A 25,676-nucleotide genomic window follows, 5' to 3' on the forward strand; every position below is an offset into this window, starting at 1 on the left:
GTAATTTTTGTCGACTAATTTTATTTCGTGAATTTATTTAGGGGTTGTTAAAGTATAACGTTGGATCAAGTAGTTCAGTTTCAAAGAAAAAATACGAATTTTCTACAAAGAGTGTACTAGTGGTTGACATTTTAATAAAGAAAAAGATTTTCATTTTAAAGAAAAAACAGTTAAATTTCACGGAAAATGACGAACTTACAAGAAAATAGTTCAGGCCTCAAGAGAAAAAGATTATTTTTCAACCAAATAGTTCAATTTTTTACCTGGTAGATGAGCATTCTTCAAGACATTTGAGTTTTTAACCGAAAAGATGAATTTTCAACCAAATAGTTGAATTTTAAATTTTTATTTAAGAGAGTTTATTTTCAATAAAAAAACGAATGTTATAAAAACAGTTTAATTTTGTACCTTATAATTGAGTTTTCTACCAAATTGTTAAATTTTCAGGCCAAAAAATGTATGTATTACAAAAGAGTTGAACTTTCAATCCGAAAATGTGAATTTTTAATAAAAAAGTTAATTTTCAAACAATCAGTTGAATTTTCAACATTTCAACAAAAAATATTTTAACTAAATATAAAAAACAGTTGGATTTAACCAATAAAAACGTTTTTATCAACTGATCATTTTGTAATAATAAATATTACATTTTTTTTGTAATGATTTTGTAATGTGGGCGTCCGCATGAAAAGGGCCCTTATGGCCGATATGAAGCAACGTATAGGGTCATAAATCCGGATAAATTCCCGGAATTTTAGGCTGAAAACTAACCTTCTAAGTTGAAAAACGAGTGACTGGTGTAATTTTGAAGTTTGAAGTTCGAAAAATCGTTTTTCGAGAAAACGCATCTAAATTTAAGTGCCATAAGCACACGTGTTATACTTTTTTCAAACATGAAATATACATACTTAGTTACTTTCTGAATATGAGAATAGTCCCAATAGGAATAGATGCATTGTAGGTCCTTGTATTATCAGTTACTCAAACCAGGAAATTGTAATTTTGACCTCAAGGGCCATTTGCATGCGGACTCCCACAAATATTTGTTAGAGAAAAAAGATCCTCTAGCTCCGGTGAAAATTGAACACCACGTGGTCAACACCAGTTAACATAAAAAAAGTTTACTGTCAGTTAAAAAAAAATTAACCAAGAAGAAAATTAATTTTTAACTAAAATTATGAAAATGCTGCTGCGCGCTGATTGGCTTGTTTGTCACGTGGTATTGCGAGGTTGATGGATGCCAAGCGGATATAAATTTTCCGACTAAAAATCACTATAATAGAATCAAAAACCGAACTAAATATTTCGCGGATGAGTGAGTATTGTAGCATAACGTCACGGGTATGTTAGGATGGGTTGAAATGTCAGGAAGATTAGCATAGTTGAATTTTGAGTCAAATTAATTAATTTTCGACAAAATACACGTATTTTTAATTAAAAAAGATAAATTTTTGATAAATAATAGCATTTTGAATTAAAATGCAGTTAAGTTCAACCAGTAAAGATTATTTTTCAACCAAACATTTTTAGCCAAGAATATTACAATTGTATATAGCAGATACAATTTAAAACAAAAAAGACGGTTTTCCAACCAAGAAAGATCTTTCAGACAAAAAAGAAAAAAATGTAATCGAAAATGTGAAAATTTCCTGCCAAAACACAAACTTACTACAAAACAAGTACATTTTAAAATATAAAATATCAATCTTTAACAAAATTGTTGAATTTCGAATAAAATAATAAAACTGTATGTTCATTCTCTGCGTTGATAAATTATACAAATATTTTGTCCATGGTCAACATTTTTATTCAAATAGTTGACAATAACTTGAATAATTTAATGATTGAAATCATTATCAATGTTTGCAATATATAAATGATTTTGAATACTTTTCAGAACTTGCAATTCTTGCAGACAATTCGATGTTTTTCTTTCTTTTTAAATATTATTGTAACAACTTGTGATCAAAATGTAATTCCGCGCAATAAAAATCGTGAATTTTCGTTTTGGGATATGAAAAATCAGGCCGTAGCACAAAAAGTCAGGAAAAGGGGACAGCAATAAGAAATTGGGACATGCCCTGATAACGGCAGAAATCATGAAAAAATCATTTAAAATGATTTAAATATCATCTAATAGCTAATAAAAAGATAGATCTTTCTACTTTTGTTTAGCTCTTTTTGTGCTGCGATCGCTGGGAACACCTGGGGGCTGGGGCACAAATGTGCCTGCAGCCGGCTCTGTATTTTGTGCGCCTTATGAAACTGGTGCGCGCGGTTCTATTCAATTATGGTGGGGAGAGAGTTCTGGTGTTTCCCCCACTACATGACCTTTCGTTCGCTCCTTCGGGCTTCGGCTATATTCGGTTTGGCAATTGGCACATTTTGCTGTGGCTATGGCTAATGGATGTGTATACCTATAGCTATATGCTGCCATGCTGCTATGCTGTCAAGTCGCGTATAGTGCATATTACACTCGCTGTTCATGGCACCGTTCGTTCGTTGTTCAATGCAACGTTCCATTCGAGTAGTAACTTGCGTTTAGTCACAATTGAGCTTCGCAAAACACAATAGAAAATAGAAGAATAGAGGCAACTCTTTCCTATGATTTCTGTCACGATTATCTGCACGATTGTTGGTAGTTTGAAGGCATTTAGAATTTCAGAGGTTTCAATAGCATGCGAGTCATGACTGAAAATTGAACTTTACTCATGTTACTTATTCATAAAATTGCAGTCCGAAGAGAACTGTACTCTGAAAGGTAGAATCAAGAGTGCTTCAAATCAATACTGGAAATCAAATGGAATGATTGTTGGGAGTGAATGTAATTAGGAGACTCGTTTCCTTTTTATGGAATCGGACAAATCATTGATAACGGAAACTGGTGGTTGACCGGGTTGATAAGAATCTCTAAAATGAGACATCTGGCCGGCTTCAAAAGAATAAAAAAGTATCTTCTGAAAACCCGATACAAATCAATAGGTACCTAGGGGGCTTCTAGAATCTAGTTATTTCCGCTGTTTTTATAAATTGTTATTAACATGAAAGTAAGGTTTTCCATGTTAAAGGAATTGGAATTATAATCGGGTCAGAAAATTGCGTTGATCCAGAGCTTTTCCGCGTTTCCTTTGCCTTCTAAACATGATATTTTCTGCTGCGGGGTTTCTCTGCTATCCACGTGACAACGTGACACTTTTCGAGACGTTTTACGACTCGTGTAAAACAGTCACGTGATCAGCCGCGAAGGCGCCACCAGTGTGTGCTGCAGATAAATTTTGCTACTCATGCAATCCCATAATTTACTTCTCAGGAGTGATTTCTCTGTTTTGTTAAGAGTTGGTTCAAATGGAGCATTTTTATTGTGATTTCTCTGAGTTGCCGTTTCTTTATTTTATGAATTTCCTTGGGCAACTTTAGCTCCATATGGATCGAGTACATTATTTCGACATAAGAGTTCTTCTGGGAGTTTGAATCACTTCCAAAGAGATGAAGATCTTGTAGTGATAACGAAACAGTTTTTTTGGCGGGATTTGATTGTTTCATTTGAAACGTTCTGAATTTTATGAAAGAATTAGTGGATTTTAACTAATAAAGCGAAAATATTTTTTTATATATGAGGATAATTCACATTATACTTTATATACATTCAACATTATATGTTCTGTTATTTTTTCCATGAGAAATTATATAATTAACTTAAATCACTTAAAAATGTTTCCCGATTCCGGCATTGCACTTTTTAAGATGTAAATAAGAATATACGAAAACACAGGAAGGAGCAATTAGAAAATTCTTTCAGCTTTTTAAAATTAATATTGATTAATTAATTAAAATGAAATTGTGTAGTCCAGGGTCACAGTCTGTCCCCCAATTTTTTACCTAATCCCATTTCCCCCCTAATTTTAAATCGTTTAAAACAACTCAAATCGAGAATCTTTACATTAAAAAACAAGAAGCTTTCAAATACATCCTTTTTAACGATTTCAAATATTTAATTAATTAAAAATAGTTTAAAAAAGAAATAGTAATTGTTGTATTTTCAACCAAGAAAGGTGAATTCTCGACGAAAAATCTAATGGTTGATGTTTCAACCGGAAATGATTTTAATTTTAAATAAAAATATGTGAATTCATCTCCGGAGACATGAAATGTTCACTAAAATGATTTTTTTATCGTGGCAAATTAATTTTTAACAAAGTAGTAAATTTAGCAAAAACTTGAATTTCCAATCAAAAAATATTTAAATTTTACATTAAGAATATTTTAATTCGTACAAAAAAGACGAATTTTCAACAAAAAGGTTAATATTCAACCCAAACATGAATTTTCAATCAAGTAATACATTTTTTATTAAAAAAAAAGATTAATTCTCAACGAAAAATGTAATAGTATGACATTTCAAGTAAAAAGATTTAAATTTTAATTTAATAGCAATTAAATTAATACAAAAAAAGCACGAATTGTCAACAAAATAGTTGATTTTATAGTCAAGGAAGAAAAAAAATATGTCCACCAAATTGGTGAATTTCAAAACCAAACCGAGCTTAATGAATAAAAATCTATTTACTGATAAAAATTCACTGAAAACATTCAAGCATGGCATTTTTCAATTATGTTTATCTATTTTTCAATCTTTGATCTTCATTTTTTTTCGCTGATGTATTTTATTAGTAGAAAGTGCTGAAGAGTTCAACCAAAGCTAGCTGAAAAGATTGTAATGCAAAAATGATGAAAAAATTAGCTAAAGAGAAGGGGCTACTGTTAGAAGGAATTTTTATGTAATATTTACGGTATAAAAAGCTTTTAATACTACATTAAATCCCCCTTTTTACCTAAAATCGAACTACTGAACCGCTATGATCCCTGGCAATAAATGTTTCTGCTTCGAAATTGAAGAAATGTCAAGAAGTGATTAGCGTAATGTTTGTGTAATGAGAATATGAAAAGCGTGAAAATTGAGCAATACTGCGAGGAATTTCGAAAATACGCGATCGACCCGGGAGGCGAAGGGCACGACGAGTCAACGGTGACTTTTGAATGTACGCGGTCGGAATTCTCGATGTGTGCTTCAGTGTGCTTCGAAACACGGCTACGGAGCCGAGGATGGACGGAAATGGCCGAAAGTATCCGAACGCTTGCCGCGCCACGAAAGAACGCTGAGCAGGCTGAGCTGCTAGACGCGAAATCCCGAAACCCGACGAAAAGAGACGTCGATTCTCAAGCTCAATTGAGCTCAGTTTGATTTCCATCAAATCCCGTGTTCACGATTCGAAAAAAATCCTCATCTAGAAAATAGTCGCGCCACTCTCGCTGATCTCTCGACGTGTCTCTCGTGGCCTCGTTTGTGCAACATGCCAGGATCTTAGTGTAACAGCCAAGTGAACGAAAAGTGACTCTGCTCGCGCACAAGTCGGATTCGAGCCGACGAGCGTCGAAACGACGATGAAAAATGCCGAAAGAGCATCGAATCGGCTCATTTTTCCCATCGAATAGGGACGTCCTTGAGTCCCCAATGGGCAGAAAATTGTCCACGCTCGATTCGATGGGTCGCCGGAAAAATGTTTTCGGAAGTGCGTGATCGTGGCCGATGGGCGTAGTGTACTGCTAGTGTACTGTAGTGGTTTTTTTTCCAGTGTGTATATAACCGCGACGTCCCGTATGAAGTGTGTTGAGCCACATGCACGCACACACCGAACCATAAGCATCAAGCGCGTGTAAAATTGTGTATGACGCGTGTTGTGTATTATTCTCGTGGTCGGGATGCATCGAATAAACTTGTGGGATCATATTCTACCTAGGATAGGATATTCCTCTCAACCATCGGACCATATCAGTTGAGTCCTAGTACGTATCTACCGTGTTCGCTCCTTTACGTCAATATTGCTGTATTTCACTCGTCACGTTTTCACCTCCAATCCCCATTCAAAAGCTTTCAGTTTTTATATAATTCTCTCTGTAGTTTCACAAAAAACCTTTTTATCATTCTTTGACTCCAGCTGGCCCAAGTTATTCATTTAATATTTTACTACAAGCTTTTTAATTAGAAAAATTCAATATTTTCTACTTTACCTACTTCACTAATGAGCATTCATAGGTTAAGATAAGTTAACGAGTCGAGAAAAATCATGTTTCACGGAAAATCTTTCATGTTTGTGTTTATTCCGATTTTTGCAAAGTTTTCTATGGTTATGGCTCTATCAGCAATAGTGTGTTTTGTTTAATTATTTAACCTGAAGTAGTCTTTAAAAAAAACGGTAATTAGTCATTGACGTTTTTTCTGCTGTGTGGTTAAAATTTCATCTATTCGTGTGGTTTACCACAATTCCAATTTTCATGGTGATTTTCTAATAAATTACAAATGTTAAAAGTAGATGCCTAGAAGAAAAAAAATATTAGAGAAACAGTATGAGCACGAATATGTTGTCAGACGCGTTTTGAAATTTACTTTCCGTTGGAGCAACCAACCAGGAGCGTCCTTTAAACCGAAATGATCAATCTCAGCTCGTAAACTTTTCATCCTACATTATTTTAGAAAACGAGTTTTGCTTCGTTTTTTTATACCTGGTATCTATTATTTTAAATCGGTATATTTATTGGAGATTCATCCTGTATTGTTCTTTTGGTATAGTTGAATTTATTTGTGAAAAATACCCATTTTTTAACACAAAAGGCCAAATATAAACTTGTTATCAAATGCATTTCAAAATTAGTAAGAATGATATTTTTCAATTGAGGTAAAAAACCTTATTTGTTAAAGTTTTGGTTAAAAATCTGATATAATTTCAGGAAAAGGTAGGTATTGTGGTGTATTGATAAATTGTCGAAAAAGTCAATTCTTTAAAGGAAACTTAAACTGTAAAAAAAGTTGTTGTAAATTACATGCTTTATTGCATGAAAACTGTAACTTTACAGTTCTCCGGTAAAATTACCACGTTTTTTACATTTTACTCATAAACTAATAACTCGAATGAGTTTACCATGCTAGAAAGACATAAAGCCAACAAAGACGAAAGTGTGCCTGGTATAGAAAATCCATTCGACTTATTAGTTTAGGAGTAATTTCGTTTAAAAGAGTTGTTCACGTTACAGTCTCGTACTCGCCCTTAATAATTGGCGTAAAAAACATGCGGTTACTTGAAAAACTGATAAGGAAATGTCTATTTTTATTTATATGCAGGGTGTCTACTCACCTAGAAACCCTAGAATTGTCAAGACATTTTTATATACCTGCAAAATGTCAGGGGAGTTTTTTTCGAGAACGTGCTTACATTTTTTTTAAATTGTACTAAAAAATCGAAATAAAAATATATTTTCATTCGTACAAGTAGCTTTATATTACTGGATTTAACTATTTTGACTAAAAATCAGTTTTTTTCTTTGATTGGAAACAAATGTTTTTAACTGAAAATCTATCTATTTCTATTTGTGGTTCAAAATTTATCTTTTTCAGTTGAAAATGTATCATTTTTAGTTGAAAACACAACTTTCTTCTGGTGGAAAGTTGATTTTTTTTTGTTTAAAAATAATTATTTTTGTTTAAAAATTCATCTTTTCGGTTAGTTCAAACTTTTATTATTTGAAATCGAATTCGATTTTGTTTGATATATCACTTATTACATTTCTTGTTGAGAATTCATCCCTTATTTAAAACTTATTCTTTCTTCAAAATTAATTTTCTTATTGGAATATTAAACTACTTGGTTAAAAGTTCAAACATTTAAAAAAAATCATCTTTTTTATTGAGAATTTAAGTATTCAGGTTAAACATTCATCATTTTGTTGAAAATTTATGTTTTTTTAAGTTAAAAATTCATTCATTTAATTAAAATTTCACGAATCCAGTTGAATATTCCATCATTTTAGTTTAAAAAATCCACATATTTGTTTTAAAATTAAGTTTTTTAACTGGTAATTCATCTTATTTACTCGGAAATTCATGTATTTTTTCAATTTGTCTTTTTATGCTAGAAAATTAATCTTGAACTATTCCGGTAGAAGATTCGTAATTTTATTAAAGATACATTGTTATGGTTGAAATTTAAAGTAATTTATTGAAAATGCAATATTTTGCCTTAAAATGTTAGAAACTTTGAGCGTCGTGCGCACGTCAAATTTACTTAAAAGAATATATTTCTCTATTTTTGTGAGAAATCTCTTTATATTTCCCCTGTTGTTCAAGTTTCATAATCACCTGTAAAATATCTTTCATTTAAAATTTGCTAAATATATTCTGAATTTTAAGTACATGAAAATATAATAAAAATTTGTTTTTTATGATTGCTAAGTTCGTGGACTCCAGAAATAATTTCAAGAAATGATTAATTGTGTTTTTAGTATTATCTATTTATTTCATTAATCGATGGTGATTATATATGCATTTAATAATATCTTCTAATATAATTATTTAAAACTTTCTAAATTAAACATGTCAATTAAGTCTCTAGAAACTTTACCGTTAAAAAATTAATTATTCTTCATTAAAGTTCCTTTCATAAATGAAAAAAACTGTTATTTATCGTAAACTCGCAGATTCTATACATATTACGAGTATTATTAAAAAAATATGACACTGTTTTTTGCTGTTTGTTGTTGTTACATTCCGAGTTTGAAACCGCTTGTTTTTGAGCTTTATCAAAAAAAAAATTATTTTTTTAGGAGTATTATCGTAACCCCTATATTATAATCTATCGCTTATATCATGCTTTTTGATAACTTTGCAATAGGGGTGATAGAACTTTAATCGATTGTGCATGAAGGAGTTAAGTAGTTACAAGCACAATTTAGGAACTTTTTCCCCAAACTGTATTTATTGCAAGATTCAAAATTCCGTTTGAAATGGCTCACATCTTATGCAAAATGATATGAGTGAATTCGCATATGAAAATGTTGGGACTGAATGAAATACTTATTTGTGAATCTCAGCTTAATAAAAAAGTTATTTAAACTGCAAAGAAATATCTTTTGCGCTTTACAGTTTTATAAATATTTTAGATATTCACTAAAAATGGAATATCTAACGGTTAAAGCATTTTTCTTGCAATAACAAAAAAATGAAAAATGAGACTATTCGGTTCTTTTAATTATTCTAAAAACGCTTTATAGAAGTCTCAAGTTTAAAAACTTTTTTATATTTTTATTAGGGGATGGGGGCATTAATTAATATAAACTTGTGTATGTAAGGAGAATTTTGTATACCTCAGAGAATAATTTTCAGCCACCAACTTGGGTGAGTTAAAATGCTGTGACTATCAAATAACTTCTACATTCACCGACAAAAATTCTGCAGTTAATGCATTTTGTAATAGGAGGCAAATTTTGCACTTGCTGCATATCCTGCTCTACGTTTTATTCATTTATGTTCCAAAAAGAGTATTCCAATCAGTTTCAATTTTTATAAACCCTTATTATAGTTATTCAAATTATTATAAAAAGATCAGGTTTTTATAAGCTTCGTAACGCTAAAAGAAATTTGATTTTTGTATAAAAAAATAATACATTTCCACCATTAATTAATATATTTTAAAAAAAAACCTCAATTTTGTGAAATAAAATGTCTGTTGGAATGTTTCGATTTTCTTTAGAAGATGTGTGTTGACGAGTTAATGTAGGTCATATGAGTTTTATTGATAGCACAAAAAAAGTAAAATAAGCTATTTGCAATTGTATGACACACCTAGATAATAATTACATAATTGGTTATTTTTCAAAAGTCAGATAATCATATCACACGTGCTGATATTGAAATGATTCATGATTAAACGTGATGAAAATATAAATTTGGATTCAAGTTTGATTACAAAAATTTCGTATGCGTTTTTTCCCTATTTTTTCTCTGTTTATCCTCTTCAACTTGACTTTGTTTTAGAATAAAATAAAAAATAAACCTCTGACGCAAAAAGTAATATTATTGTAAGTGCTATAGTGTTTTTGTTTTAATTTCAGGAATTATCTGGCCAAAATAGTAACGATAGTTCGAATGGACCTGCTGGTCCAGGAACTCCAAACTCTCAGGGGATGAGGCCTACCCCTTCGCCTACAGGGTCCACAGGTTCTCGCTCGATGTCCCCTGCTGTTGGTCAGTATCATTTCATTTATCCATTTACAAGATGACCATTTCCAAATAATTTTCTCAGATATGTATGAAAATTCCTTGAAATTTCTGAAGAAAGGAAATAGTTGAACATTTGAAGATTAAAATAAATAAAGAGAAAACAACTGTAATCGCTTTATTGTAACTGATGTCTAATATTTGCTTGTTTGATGTCCATCTGCAGGTCAGCAAAACGTTCAGATGCCGCCACGGCCGTCAAGCAGTCAGTCAGATGGAAGTGGACCAGCACGAATGAGTCACTCCCCAATGGCTACTCAAGGTATTAAACTCGAAATAAACCTTTCACTATCGCTATTTCATTTAATCATCTGTGACTGATCATTAACTTGGATTATTCTGCATTAGGAGGATATCAACAACCCTTGGGTCCCTCACCGCACATGCACAGTTACAAAATGAATAGTAGCGGCCCCGGTGTGGTTCAGCCAGGACCCGGACCAACCGGGCTTGGTGGTATTAGCCCAATGGGCAGTGGAATGGGATACGCAGCGGGTGGAGCTGCTGCGAATCAACCTGGTGGTTATCCTGGTCAGGGTGCTTATCCGCCTCCTCGGCCACACATGCAGTTTCCACAGGGTTACCCGCCACCTACAAACTCGCAACCGCCGCCGAACAATCAATACCAACCTGCTAGATCCAACAACATGGTGCAATACCCCCCTTATACGGTAAATTTTCCAATATTTTTGTTGTTACTGTCTACTCTCGCAACTTCAATCATTAACTACTATTTACTAAATGAGAATATCTTGGATATCTCTCAAATAGCAATGAATTTAGGGTTAGAATTGGACTGGGAATTGTGATGTTTGGCAGTGTTTTGACTATTGGTATTGTTGCAGCATAAAATGGGCTTCAATAGTGTATCGCCCGGTATGCCCCCGAGTCCCGGACCGCCTCAAGGCTACGGTGCAAGTGGACCTGGAAGCATGGTGCCACCAGGTGCTCCAGGAATCGGCGGCATAGGCAATATGGGCCCACCGACAAGTTCTATGGGACCACCGCCACCTTCTCCTAATCACGTAAGCAGCAATCAGCCACCGCCAAATGCAGCAGTGCCGCATCCACATCCCCCTGCAGCCACGCCTCCGCTTAATCATGAGGGAAGTCCCATGCCGCCGCCGAGTACTACTCCGAATTCGCATCCCACACCCGCACCCACCAGCCATAGTTCTGCCGATCTCACTACGGACACGTCGAATGACAGTGGGATTACCACCACTGCCTCAGGTAATTTTTTTTCCAATCTAATTATTTGTTTCAATACGTGTGAAGAAGGGACGGGGTGTATCTTATCTACTCACCTGGAAAAATTTGGAAAACCTGGAATAATTTTCAGGGAGTTTTTTCGAGAATATGCTTCAATTTGTTTAATTCGTGATATAAAATTAAAGGACAATATTCATGGTGGCCGCTGGCCCGGGAAACCGTGAAATGACATAATTCAGTTGCGAATTCTTAATTTCAAAAATCTTTCACTTAAAAAACGAATTTTCTGAAGAAAAATCTGCCTAAGTTCGATTTTAACAGTTTGTTAAAATAAATAAAGCGCAGTAAACATAAATAAATAAATTATTTAAAAAATGGATCTGTAACTATTTCAATCCGAATGTCTTGATAAGAATTTAAATTGATACATCATTTATTCCGATAATTTTATTTTTAAATAAAATTTTCTCATGATTTATCAATAAAATATATTTAATTCAGAGTTTCAGGTCTTCCTTTATATTATTTTTGATATGAAATTTAATAAATAAATTTATTAATATATTATTTCTAATAATTTTTTAGCCATTAAAAAATGTGAACGTTCGTTTTAGTTTTTTCAACTTAAAACAACTCCATAATAATCTAGTCGTAATGAAAGGTTTTTATTAAATTAAAAAATTTCACTGTTCATTTGAGACGAGTAAATTGAAACTAAATATTTAAAAGAAAACAATTTAAAACTGTATCGTTTTACATAGAAAGCTTTGAATCTCTAGAATTTCGAAGAGCTTTTAAACTTTTAGCGTTACAATTTTAATTGTTCTATTTGAAAAGTGTTTAATTTGTAAGTGAAATTGTTAAATTTTGATTTATAAATAATAATTGAACACTTAACATTTGTAGACAAAATTTGCGCAATTTTAGGAGATATTTAGAAGTTTTGAAAAGATTCAAAATTAATCAAAGAATAAAATGATTTCAAGTAATTAAAATAAAGTGTTTTAAAAAAATTACTCTAATGTTTTTTACAAATAATAAGTGTTCTATTGTTATTTATAAATTCAAATTTTAAGGATTTTTTTTAATTTGCAGGATATTCTAAAAGATATAGAAAAAATTCATTTCATTTTAAAATATATTTAAAAGTCCCGAAAAAAAAATTCAAAAATTATCGTGAATTTGGAAAAATTTAAAAGCACTTCTAGATATCTCAAGATTTTGAAATAACACTTTAAAGCTTTTGAAGGATGCCTAAACTATTTTTAATTAAAATAATTTAACTTCTAATTTAAAAACTGTTAAGTTAAATAAAATTATTTTCCAATTTTTAATTTTTCTAGCTTAAAATTACTTAAAATAATATAATTTAAACATTTTTTAAAAATGATTGCTTGATTCTTTAATTTAGATATTAAAAATGTTAAGGCGGATTTATATTTTTGCTACTTGACCTGCATCTTTGAGCTCTATAATTTATCAAAGTTCTACATTTTGCAGTTTATTTGAATTTCATTCAATATTGTTGAATTGAAAAGTGTTAGTACCTTCCATTTGGTACGTGTAACTTTTTGAGCATTTAAACACACAATTTTTGTATTGAAAAACTTAAACTTCAATTTAAAAAGTTTGCAATTCAAGGGTTCCACTTTGAATGCCTTCATTTGTCGTTTATTGTTCATCACTTTAAATGGAAAAATGTTTAGAATATAGTTCTTGCAATACTGGATTTAACTATTCTGTTGAATTGTAAATGTTTGGTAGAAAATTAATTTTTTTTATTGAAATTTGATAATTTCTTATCGAAAATTGAATTGTTTAGAAGTAAATTCGTCTTTTTGATTTAAAAATATTAGTTGGTTGGCAATTCAACTATTTGTTTTAAAATATCTTTCTTGGTAGAAAATGAACCTTTTTTGTTGAAAGTTCGTATTTAATTAAAAAATTTTTCTGATTTAGTAGAAATTTAATCTGCTCTAGTTGAGGATTCAACTATTTTGTTAAAAGCCCACCTTTTTTGGTTGAAGATTCATAAATTTAGTTGAAAATAAATCTCTGTAATTGAAAGCTGAACTATTCTGATGTAAACTCACATCTTTTTGTATGGAAATTAATTTTTTAACTGAAAAATTTAATTATTATATTTTTTGGTCGATAATTTATGTTTTAAAATTAGAAATCAAATATTTGCGCTTGGAAGTTCGTTGAGTTCGTTAAAAATTCAACAATTTGATTGAAATTTCTTCTCTCTCGACTGAAAATTCTTTTTTACTACTTTGTAAAAAATCAATTCTTTTGATTGGCAGCTTTACCATTTTAATTAAAATTTTATTATTTTTCTTAAAAATTTAACTATTTTGTTAAATATTCGTGTTTTTTTTGTTTAGAATTAATTTTTCAAACTGGAAATGTAAGTATTCTATTTTTGGTTGCGTATTTATCATCTTCAGATGAAAATGCATGTATTTTGCTAAAAATGTAACCATTTCTGTTGGAAATTTATCATGCTAGTTGAAAATTCATGACTCTGGTTAAAAATTGAACCGTTTTCTGAAAATTCTTCTTTATCTTGGCTGATAAGTAAAATTTTTAACAGAAAATTTAACTATTCAATTATGGGTAGAGAATTCGTCCATTTTGGTAGAAAATTAATCTTCTCGGTTTGAAATTCATTTTCTTTTGCTTAAATATTTAACAGTTTGGTTTAAAAAAATCTCTATTTACTTTTTTTTTTTAATAGCAGTTATTATATTTTTCGCAGATAGTTCATTTTTTTGGGCTAAAATTTATAATTTTAATTGAAAATTCTTTTTTTTTGGTTGAAAATTAATCTATTCTTTGAAAATTAATTTTTTTGTGGGTTAAAAATCCAGCTTTTTTTTTACTGAAAATGTGATTATTCCAGTTAAAACTTGTTTGGTGAAAAAATCGTTTTTTGGGTTGAATATTAAGTTTTATAACTGACAATATAACTATTTAATTTTTGATTGAAAATTCATGTTCTTTAGTTGAAGATTAGTGTATTTTAAAAAAAATTAAACTATTTCTGTTGAAGATTCATCATATTAATTGAAAAATTACCTATTTTGTTGAAAATTCTTTTTTATCTTGTTAGATATAACTTATTTAACTGAAAATTTAATTGAATTTGAAGTATTGAAAGATAAAATAACAATTTCTTTTAATTATTCAAATTCGTGGACTTCTAGGACAAATTCAAGAAATGAATGATTACTTTATTAGTATTTTTTATTTCAAACCTTTCTCAATTAAACATATTATTTAAATTAAAGTTATTTTTTTGAAATGAAGTGACAGTCATTTAATTTTACATTTTTAATTTTTAATATTACTATTCTTACACGTTTAAATATTTAAAAAGACTGAAAAAACATTATTTATAATAAAGTCGCGGACTTCTATACATGCTACGAGTGGATTGTTAAAAAAAAAGCAAAATACTTGAACGGCTCCTTACTATGAAAAATGTCACTTGGAAAACTCCAGGAATTGTCAGGGCATTTTTTCCAGGTTGTAAGTAGACGCCCTGGAAGGGTGTTCAATTGATTCGTCAGGATATACAGGGTTGCTACAAAACCTTGAAAAACCTGGAAAAGTCATGGAATTTTGAAAAAAGGGGAAGTGTCTTAGTCGCACCTATTTCAAAATCTGAACAATTATTTTAGTAGAGGAGAGTCGGGTGGTACCGGCAACTGAAACCTTTTTATTAATAATCTAGCAGGTCTCCATGTAAATAGCAATATTAAACTCTAGTTACTGTATTTACAAAAAAGGTTATTTATTAGTTTTCGACATAAACAAATGAAATCTTATATGACAAAATCTGTCCGGTGGTACCTGACTGTGATGTCACGTGTTTCGAGACTAAATTTATGTATCCCGACCAAAAAAAAAATATAATTTTTGTTGTTGTTTTTCAAATATTGCATAATATTCGTCCATATTTCGCAAAGTGCACTACTTGTATTTTAAAGACGAAATACGTAGATCAGATTTTCTTTTAAGCAACTGCAGGCCTCGGACTCACCGCAACATTGTCACTTCTTAAGACTAGTTACATTTTAAACCAGAAAGATTAATTAATCAATTTTCAAACAAAAATGGAGTAGATAAATTAAAAAGAAAAAAAAACGAATTTTCTGCGTAACAGTATAATTTTGTACCAAATAGCTGAATTTCATATCAAATTATTGGATTTTTTGAAGGCAAAAAGACGATTTTTGTACAAAATAGTTGAATATTCAACCTGAAAATATGAATTTACGGAAAAAGTTATTTTACAACCGTGCAGTTGATTTTGCAACAAAATAGTTAAATTTTCGGTTAGAAATTTTACTTTTTAACAACCAAAAAAACAAAACTTTTAACTAAAATGATTAATCTTAACCGTCGGAGCACACTCTGGGTCTCTCAGATTCTTCAATATTTTGTTGCCAGGAATATCTGTTAATGCAGAACTTTAACAAGGTGATCGGATGAGTAGTTTTAAAATGGTAGACCGCGGAAAAGTGCACAGGGTCTCACAGACCCACAGTCTCCGTGATCGAAAAAATAACATAAAAAAATGAATTTTCAACAAAAAATGTTATAGTATATATTTCATCCAAAAATGATTCTAAGAAAAAAAAAAATAAACAGTCGGATTTAATGAACGAAACGAATTTCCAACTAAATACATTAGTTTTCTAGCAAGTTGTTGAATTTTCGAGCTGAAACTACGAATTTTATACGAAATAGTTAAATTTTCAAAGAATTTTTTTTTTTTCATAGAAACAGAATAATTTTTAACCAGACAGTTGAATTTTTAACCGAAAAAGGGGATGTTCATACAGTAACAGATGAATTTTAAACGAAAAAGATGAATGTTCAACGAAATAATTGAATGTTTAACTAGATATTTAATAGCGTGATTTTCAACTAAAAAGAATAAATTTTCTGTCGAAAAGGGATCTAAATAAATGATAAAATATCTGCCAATACTAAAGGTTAAAATTTAGCGCATATTAAAAACTTCCTAAATAAAACTGAATGATGAAAGTATCGTTAATCCAGAAAAAAACTCTTCAATAAAGAAAAAAAAGTAAAATTATGACTGTTATTTTATAGTCAAAAGGGGATCGAACTGTCGTAAAAGCAAACAAAAAGTGTCGTATAACAAGCAAAAAATGTTGAGAATCCTGATTTAAAAGATTTGACAGGAAAATTATTCAGATATAAAAACAACCAGGAAACTGTTTTTAATTCCCCTAAATTACAAACATAATATGCATCGTGGTTTTTGTTTTTTCTCGAAATCGAAATTTCACTGGCTTAGCCTCTTTTCGACAAACGGCTTTAATGTTGAAATGTTTTATAATAAAATTAATAGGAATTGCTTAAAATACAATAATATTATTTAAAAGCCCTTAACATTTGGATTGATTAATAATTGTACAAGAAATTATTTTGTAAATTAGTCTGGCAGTAATAGACTTTATTGAAATTAAATTAAGTTTACGTGATTTTTTAAAAAGTAAACCTTGAAACCTGGCAAAGTCGTGGAATTTGTAAACAGGAAATCTGTATTAAGCCTGAGAGACAAAACAACAAAAAGTCAGTTTTTAAATATGGGGGAGCTAAATTGGAACATGAAAAGGCTGATTTGAAAAAGTGATTCACTACCAAAATACTAATTAAAATGTAATTGTTAATTAGATAATTAAATATTTTTTCTTACGAGAATATTAATTAATGCATTTCTATCAATATAAAAGTATCTGCAGATGATCATTTTTGTTCATTAGTGAATAAAATCATTGTTTTAAACTTTATTTTTTTTAACAAGTTACTGCGGCTAGATAGCCCTCTAACGAACGTTAAAGTGCAAGGTGATTCGAAAATTACAGTCATTGTATTCAAAGTACCCATTTTTATAATCGAGGTCTGTAAAAGGACGGAGTGAATTTTTTTCATAGAATTTCAGGCTTATTATTCGATAAAATTAAACTATTTCAAGAAATGAAAGAATTCTTTATCTTCAAGTTTGAATTTTAGAAAAATAAAAAAACAGTGAAAACAGTTTTTGGCCTAAAACGAGAATGTAAAAACTTTAACATTTTTTTTAGATAAATAAGAAAATAGGACATCATTTTTTCATAAGAAGGAAGAAAGCGTTTCAAAAACAAACAAAAATATGGATTTGTAATGGTTAATAACTGTAATGTGCACAGATGGTTAATTTACTTCATTTTTTAATTTTTATTTTATTGACATTTTTTTTATCGAACATTCATTTTTTGACAAAATATCTACTGGGTTATGTTTCCGAACAAGAAAGTTTCGGAATAAACGTTAACTTCATTCGCGGATAGAATATTTGGTTAATTTAGTTTCAAGTTGTATAAATTTGGTTGCGGTTTATTTATTTTTATCTTTGATCTATAAATATAATAATTAGACAGAGTTTTAGAACTTGTTACATAGATTGATGGAAGTAGGTGTTTTATTTTGACTATGAAATTTTTTATTGTCATCGTGCAAAAGTGTAATATTTATGTTCAATAAAAAATGGAGAAAACTCTATTTTTACACTATAAAATTTAATCTAATCGAGTCATACGTGTTCAGAAGTATGTATTAAAAGTTTTATTTTACATAAGAAGAAGTAACTTTATTGCTCGAAGAAACGACGGAAATTGCGTTTTAAGAACAACTAGAAAGTTACAATTTTTTAACACTTGCCTCCTCATTAAAATAAAAAAATTTAAATTTTTGAAAAGGAGGGATTTTCCTTATTTTCTCGATTTAATATTGCTTAGGAAGATACCGAAAAATGCCGGATTTGTAAGGTATTTAAATCAATTCATGAACGAATCATCTTGTAAATTTCCCGTCGCTTCCGAGCCTTTTTTATCACAAAATAATAATATTGGAAATAATAAAAAATATTACTATTTTGAGATTTGGTTGCACGATTTTACGACGAAGTTAAAGTTCTGGGATAATTAAAACAGTATAGGAGATTCAATGTTAAATATTTTAGATATTTTTTTGAAAATAACTTACTATTTAAATTGTTTACAGGTACTACATCTATTAATGTTACATCAACTTCAAGCGGAACTGTAACATCTGTGATAACGACAGGTCCCGATGGGACTTCCCTGGACGAAGGTTCCCAACAATCCACGTTATCGAATGCATCGGCTGGTCAGTATTTAGTTTATTTAATATCCATTAGTTTATTCTGAAGGACCTGTCCAAATTATATTCCTAGTACTTAAGTTTAAATGATAATTTTCAAATAGAACTTCTACCGTCAGCAAATAGGTTATGAATACTATCATCCTGACGTTTTGTAGATTAAATCCTCATTAATGAAAGTGCGGAAATTAAAATTCCAATGGCTTCTTTGAAGCTGAGCATCTTTACAACACAGTATTATATTACAGGGCGTCTACTCTGCTTGGAAAACATGGAAATATCAGGGATTTTTTTAAGTTACGGAATTTTTCGAAAGTGTACTTCATTTTTTGTTCAATTGCAGTATGTATCTGAATATCAATGATTCTACATTTGTAAATGTAGGTTTATATCACAGTATTAAACAATTTTGTTGAAATTCTTTTTTTTTTTTATATCAATTTTTTAAATGAAAATTTAACTATTTGTTTTTTGTAAATTGATCGTTTTCAGTGGAAAATTCAAATTTCTGGTTCAAAATTGATATATTTGGTTAAAAATTCGTTCTTTCATGGTGTAAAATTAGTCTTCTTGTTCGAGCAATCATCTTCTTGCTTGAAAACTTAACAGTTTGCTTACAATTTTTTCTCTCTCTTGACCGAAAAAATCTTTCTTGATTGAGAGTTCCACTCATGTTGAAAAGTCGTATTTTTTGGTTGAATTTAACTGTTTAAGGTTGTTAACAATTCATCTCTTTGATTGAATATCATTTTTTATACTACAAAGTTGACTATTCAATTTTTGGTTGAAACATGATCTATTTTAGTTGAAATTGAGTGTTTTTCTTTATAGAAATTAAATGTTATTGGTTGAAAATTCACTTTTTTGGCTAAAAATTCAATAATTCTAGATCAAGATTTATTATTTCAGTTGTAATTTCATCTTTTTATTTGAAATTAAACTATTTCAGTGGTAGATTCATCATTCCAGTTGAAACTTCATCACTTTATTTGAAAATGTAACAATTTTTTTTATAATATGTTATTTTAAAACTGAAAATTTAACTACTCCGTTTGAAAATTCCATCATTTTAGTTAAAAATGTATCTCTTTGGTTGAAAAAGTATCTTTTTCAGTTGAAAATTCGTCTTTTTTGTTTCATTTTCAACAATACCAGTAGCAGATTCATCATTTTGGTTCAAAATTCATCTTTTTGGTTGAACATAACTTTTTTAACTGAAAATTTATCTATTCAATTTATGGTTTAATATTTAACTATTCCATTGTTCAAATTTCAACTATTCCATTTGAAGTTCAACTATTTTGTTGAAAAAAAGGTTGTGTTTTTTGGTAGAAAATTAATCTTAGTGTTTGAAAATTAATCTTGGTGTTTGAAAATTAATGTTTTTGATTGAAAATTTAAATCTTGTATCAAAAATTCATCTTTTTGTTTCCAAATGTTTCTTGTCCATTTTTTGTTGAAATCTGATATTTTTCAGTTCAAAATTCAACTATTTGTTAGAAAATTGACCTGTTTTTATTTGAAAATTCAACTGTTCGGTAGAGATATAATATATTTTGTTGAAAAATCGTCTTTTTGATTTATAATTAATTTTTGTTCTTAAAAATGAAAATATTTAGGTCAACATTCATCTAGTTGAAAATTAAATTATTTTAGTTAAAAAGTTAGGAATTTAAATAGGTTTAAAATGAATGTAACCCTCAAGTTCTAGAACCCCGAAATTTTCAGTTTCACCTAGAACGGGTAGAGCAGACCCGAGCAAACTTCAAATTGAAATATATCCCGTTTAAATAGACTTCGCTCCATTTGTTTTAAATTGTAGCCCAGAGTCTCGTAAAAATGAATATTGCAAAAATTGATAAGAAAATTAATTGCACATAATAAATATTTTGCCAAAAAATTAAAAGTTAAAATAGTACAATGAAATATTACATATTACATGGAGATATTTGGAAAAACCTGGAATTGCCAGGGAATATTTTTTCCAGGATTTGAGTAGACACCTTGCATTACGTTATGTATCAAATAATGTAAATTATAAAGCTGAAGAACTGTATGCAACTTTGTTATAATTATTTTGCAATGCAATCAGCATCTGGAGAAGACCCAGCTTTTACACCAAAGGTCAAAAGAGAGATGCTGGGAGGATATCACAGTCATCCCACCACGCCGCAAAACACAGTTCCATCTCCTGGTGCCGCAAGCATCAATTCTATCCATGAAGAATATCCGGACATGAACAGTCCAGGCTGGCCGCGCACACCTGCAAGTCCTGTATGTACCTGTCAAATTTTAATTTAAACAGCGAGATCACTCTCGAGTTTGAATTTATACACGCATGTCACACTTTTTCACATGAGTTAGTGTGCGTTTCAACTACAGACCATTCGCGGACACACTTCAGGCTTCGAAGTACCACAATTTTTAACTTTTTTGATACTATTTTAGACTAGGAATGTACTCACAATTTTCATTTTTTTGTTTTAAATTAAAAATTCAAAAAAAGGTATGCCTTTAAAGTATTTCTTTATGTGCTCAGGATTTCTAAAATAATTTTAAAAATAAATGGGAACACACGAAAATGTAAAAACTATGGAAATAAGAATTTTAAAAACAAATTTGAGCAACGCGTAAGTTGTAAACGTTTGCCAATGCAAACGAAATTAATGATACCAAATAATGATTTTAGAGAAAATTGCAGTGGGTAAAACGTGTGCAAATTTACAAGAAGAATACAAATGCTATGTTACATTGTGGTTTTTACCATTTTCATTTCCATAATTATTTAACACCTTGTGCAATATTTTTATATTGTCATCGTTCCCATATTTAACACAAATTTTTTAAATTAAGGTTTAAACGCATATTCAATATGATTATTTTTACCTTATAGGCTGCCTCAAGCGCATTTATTTACATACAGAAAAGTATGAAAGAAATTTTTCTTTTAAATACGATATTTTTTTTAGTTTAAAGTATTTTTTGCACTACTTTTTTTATTTAAAAAATAATCTTTGGTCGATTTAAAAAGGTTACTTTTCTAGTACTTCTTTTAGTTTTATATATCACTTCGAAGCCTGATACTTGAATCAGTATTTTTGTGTGTCACCTGGATGTCTCATTTTTTCGTATTTTACAGGTATTTAACAGTCATGTGCCTCAAGACCCTTACAGATCTAAGGTTATTGTTTTTTTTTTATGTACAACCTCTCGCTAAAATTATCGCTAGCTGGCAGCTTTGATTCATCCCCGAATCCCATTCTTTTTTTTTCAATAAAAACTTACTAACTCCGTTAAGTAATTTTTCTATTGCGGGAGAAAATGAAGTCAATTTTTAAATTAAAAGATAGGAGTTTAGGGAACTTGCATGCAACATTTTGTTTTGGTCTTAAGCTGTGCATGTCTTTTTTTATTTAATCAATTCAAAAGCTTTGATTTTCAACCGCATTTTTCACAGTCACATAAATGTTTTCTTGTAAGATGTTTTCTCTGCTTTACTCACTCACTCCTTTCACGCCAGCTCCTGCATGAAATAAATTGAAGCTCGCTTCAAAGTTGCTTTGCGAGATGCATTCTCTGGAGACGAAAATTCGTGGCAAGAATTTTGAATTTTCATTTCCAAAGAAGGTCCAGCGATAAAGGAATTGGAGCAGGGAAAGGACTAAATAACTATTTATGTATTTTACAGAAACCTGATAGTTTAGCAAAATTGTACGAAATGGACGACTCGATAGAGCGAAGAACATGGTTGGATAAGCTGGTTACTTTCATGGAAGAGAAGAGATCGCCGATCACTAGCTGTCCGACCATCTCCAAGAACCCCCTCGATTTGTTTCGTTTATATCTCTACGTGAAGGAGAGGGGGGGCTTCATGGAGGTATGCAAGGTGCAGTGTAGTTCCATCTAGCCCTCGGTGTCTTATCGTTTTATTTGTCTATGTACTGGTTTTTTCATCTTACTACACCACGCATTCAGAGGTCCATCGTGAGCTTTTTCTGTCATTCATATATCTCATTCAAATCTAGTTTCGTCAAACGTCAACTGAAAAATTCTGGATTGCTGAAAAAGCTTCTCCACTTCAAAATGATTAAACTTTGCAACTCTTCAGTTTCAGGCCTCGCAGACTGGTCCCTATATCATCCAAAATTGTACTCTATATTCAATTGAGGTCCCGAAAATACCCTATTTTCCAGATTTCGTCCCTGTGCTATTCTATGTCACTTTTCTTTCAATAAATTACCTAATCTCTATTCAATTCAAGACATACTTGTCTTGAATTCTTTTGCAATATTTCAGGGTATTTTTGAAGAATCTGATAAATTTTTAAATAGATTTCAACCAGTTGAAGAGATTTTCCAGATTTTAGGGTATGTTTAAAACAATTAAGGTATTGTAAAGAGTTTTCAGTTTAAAATATTATAGGAAATTGTGAAAGATTCCAAGGAATTGAATATTAATTTCATTAATTTGTAGGGATTTCAAAGATCTAATAAAGATATCACGGGAACTCATAATAACTTATTGGATTTTAAAGAATTTATTCAAGACAAGTGATATATATTTGTAGGTTTTCAAATATTTGAAAAAAATTGAATTTTTTTTTCAAAAACCTTGACATTTTTAAGAGCTTTAAACAAAACTTAAAAGGATTTCAAAAGATTTTAAAGGGTTTAAAATATTTTAGGCTATTTTAAAAGATTACAATTTTTTTTTAGTGCTTTCACTAATTTAATGTGGCTTTCAAGGTTTTGAAATATTTAAGGAATTTGTAAAAGATTCCGAGGCGTTTTCAAGGGCCTTAAAAAATTTCAAGGGAATACAAAAAAATATCAAAAGATTGGAAATATTTGTGGAAATTCTAAATGATTCCCAGACATTTTATATTTAGTTGAATATTTTGAATTTCGTAGGGTTTAAAAGATTTGAAGAGATTTTCAAATATTTTTTGAGTCATTCGGAATTCGCTCTGAATTCTTATTAATTGATCCTGAGTTCTTTTAAATTCTTTTGAATTCTTAATTCACTAAATGTTACTCAATTCAACGGATTCTCAAAAAGTTTTTGTTCAATTCATCTTGAATTCTTTTTAAGTCACCGTAAATTTGTAGGCATTTCATAAAATTCCTTTAAATGTCCTTTTAATTTTTCTAAAGTCATTTCAAACTTACTCAATTCAATGAGTTTGGTTATGTGTGAATTGTCTTCAATTCGCTTGATTGCTTTTTTTAATCCAGCTTGTGATTTACCCCTAAATTTGAGCGAACTTTTCTCATTTCTATTAAATTCACTCAAATGTTACTGAAATCAATGGAATTTTTTCGATTTTTAAAATTATTTCCAATTTATTTGAATTCTTAATTTATTTTCAGTCATTAGTCACTTGTTTGGTTATAAATCAGTCGGGTTTTGAAGATTTTAAGAAATTTGAAATTATTTTTTGGAATTCAGACTGAATTTCTATTAATTTAGCCTGAATTCTTTTAAATTCTTTGGAATTTGTTGACATTTTTTTATTCGATTGAACTCTACTAAATTATATTAATTCAATGGATTTTCTTTAAATTTTTAAAAGTTTTTATTTAATTAATGATCCTGAGGTATTTGAACCTCAACTGAAAATTCTTAGCTATTTCATCATATTCTTTGCAATTCCCTTGAATAGTTGTAAGCTTATTTCAAAGTTACTGTTTTTAATGAATTTTTTTCATATTTCCAAATTGTTTTCAATTCTTTTGCACTTTTTAAAATTCACCTTGAATTTGTATGATTTTCTTTTTTACGGAATTCAATTGCAGTTTTTTGGTTTTAACAAATTTTTCCGATTAATTTCAATTTATCCTGATTCGCTTTAAAACCTGAAGAATTTATCCTGAATTTGTTACCCTTTGAGCGTAAAAAAGTACCCTTTGTTCCCTATATTTTATCCCATATGGACTTGTGAGGCCTGCAGTTTGAATCTGATTAATTTTGAAGGAGTTTGTGATAATTTGAATCTTCCAGTATTTAATTTTTCTATTTCGCTTTCAGTTTTTGTCGCTTAAATCCAATTGTTTAAAGCTTGTTTTATAATAATGGTTCTGTCTTCATTTGTAGAGATGTTTGCATATTTTTGAGTATATGAGTTTTTTTAATAATCTAATTGCAGCTGTATTTATAGATTTTTGAATTGTTTGAGTAATAGCGGAAGTTTGGCTAGAGTGAATGTTTTAAATTTCACGTCCTAGACTGCACTAGAATAGTTCACGATGCTGCCTCTTGTTTTCACGCTGATCAGTGTTCTTTGTTTGTGCACGAGTGTGCATGATTAGTATTTTAATGTCACTCGGAGTGTTTTCTTTTGTGATGTCCGTGTTTTTTTGTCAAGTCGCATAATAATTGTTTCTCTAAGTAGTCGCTCGTCATATTTTGGAAAGAAATTCCTCTAGGAACCCTGGTGCTATATGGAATTATTCTATTTTTGAAAGAAGATAAAGAAGTAGTAATACTGGTAAATTAGATGTACTTATTTCACATGAAAGTTATTCCTCAATTTTTGAATGCATGTTTTTGTTATGTCTTACCATTTCAATTTTTGTTTTGTTTTTTCATCTTTTATGTACATATTCATATTAATTTTAATTTCACTTTTATATTAACTCGATTAGTTCACCTGATTCATTTATCAATTGAGTTTAATATTAATTTGAATTAAAGTTCTTCTTTAAAACACTCACATTTTGTATTTTGATTCAATAGAAGCTTTCCTCTGTGTTTTGTGTGTGAAAAAAGTCTACATCTTTTCACAGTTTGTCTCTTTTTTTGTAAGAGCTGGCGAGATTTGAGGGCAGATTGTAGAATCGAAGTTCGCTTTTCGCAGGTAACAAAGAACAAAACTTGGAAGGACATTGCCGGGCTTCTTGGGATTGGAGCGAGCAGCAGTGCTGCTTATACATTGCGAAAACATTACACGAAGCATTTGCTCCCCTTTGAATGCCACTTTGATCGAGGAGGCGTTGACCCCCAGCCAATAATAAATCAGGTGGAGGCTGGTTCCAAGAAAAAAGGATCCAAAGGTACAGCTTCCGTACCTTCTCCAGGTAGGTCAACGCAGACTTCGAGGCTGAAAGTTATCATTAAGAATTTTTGGCAACAAGTCGAGCGGGGTGACAATGTC

At 30.2% G+C, this 25,676-nt stretch overlaps 1 protein-coding gene across 9 annotated transcripts in view; it reads left to right on the forward strand.

The window, feature by feature from the left end:
• Positions 1-25,676, forward strand: part of LOC117168355 (trithorax group protein osa) — a 62,662-nt gene that overhangs the window by 20,739 nt on the left and 16,247 nt on the right. For 4 of the 9 annotated variants that reach the window (XM_033353935.1, XM_033353937.1, XM_033353938.1 and 1 more), the window contains exons 5-13: positions 9,943-10,075; positions 10,275-10,370; positions 10,457-10,779; positions 10,954-11,341; positions 18,404-18,529; positions 20,616-20,797; positions 21,663-21,704; positions 22,212-22,409; positions 25,380-25,599. In XM_033353935.1, coding sequence (XP_033209826.1) covers positions 9,943-10,075; positions 10,275-10,370; positions 10,457-10,779; positions 10,954-11,341; positions 18,404-18,529; positions 20,616-20,797; positions 21,663-21,704; positions 22,212-22,409; positions 25,380-25,599 — 1,708 coding nt within the window. Of the gene's footprint in view, positions 1-5,163; positions 5,845-9,942; positions 10,076-10,274; positions 10,371-10,456; positions 10,780-10,953; positions 11,342-18,403; positions 18,530-20,615; positions 20,798-21,662; positions 21,705-22,211; positions 22,410-25,379; positions 25,600-25,676 lie in introns of those variants that run through there. The other 5 variants (XM_033353936.1, XM_033353943.1, XM_033353944.1 and 2 more) reach the window with 4 other exon arrangements.

This window comes from Belonocnema kinseyi, chromosome 2 (genome assembly GCF_010883055.1).
Source record: "Belonocnema kinseyi isolate 2016_QV_RU_SX_M_011 chromosome 2, B_treatae_v1, whole genome shotgun sequence".
Taxonomy (NCBI): Eukaryota; Metazoa; Arthropoda; class Insecta; order Hymenoptera; family Cynipidae; genus Belonocnema; species Belonocnema kinseyi.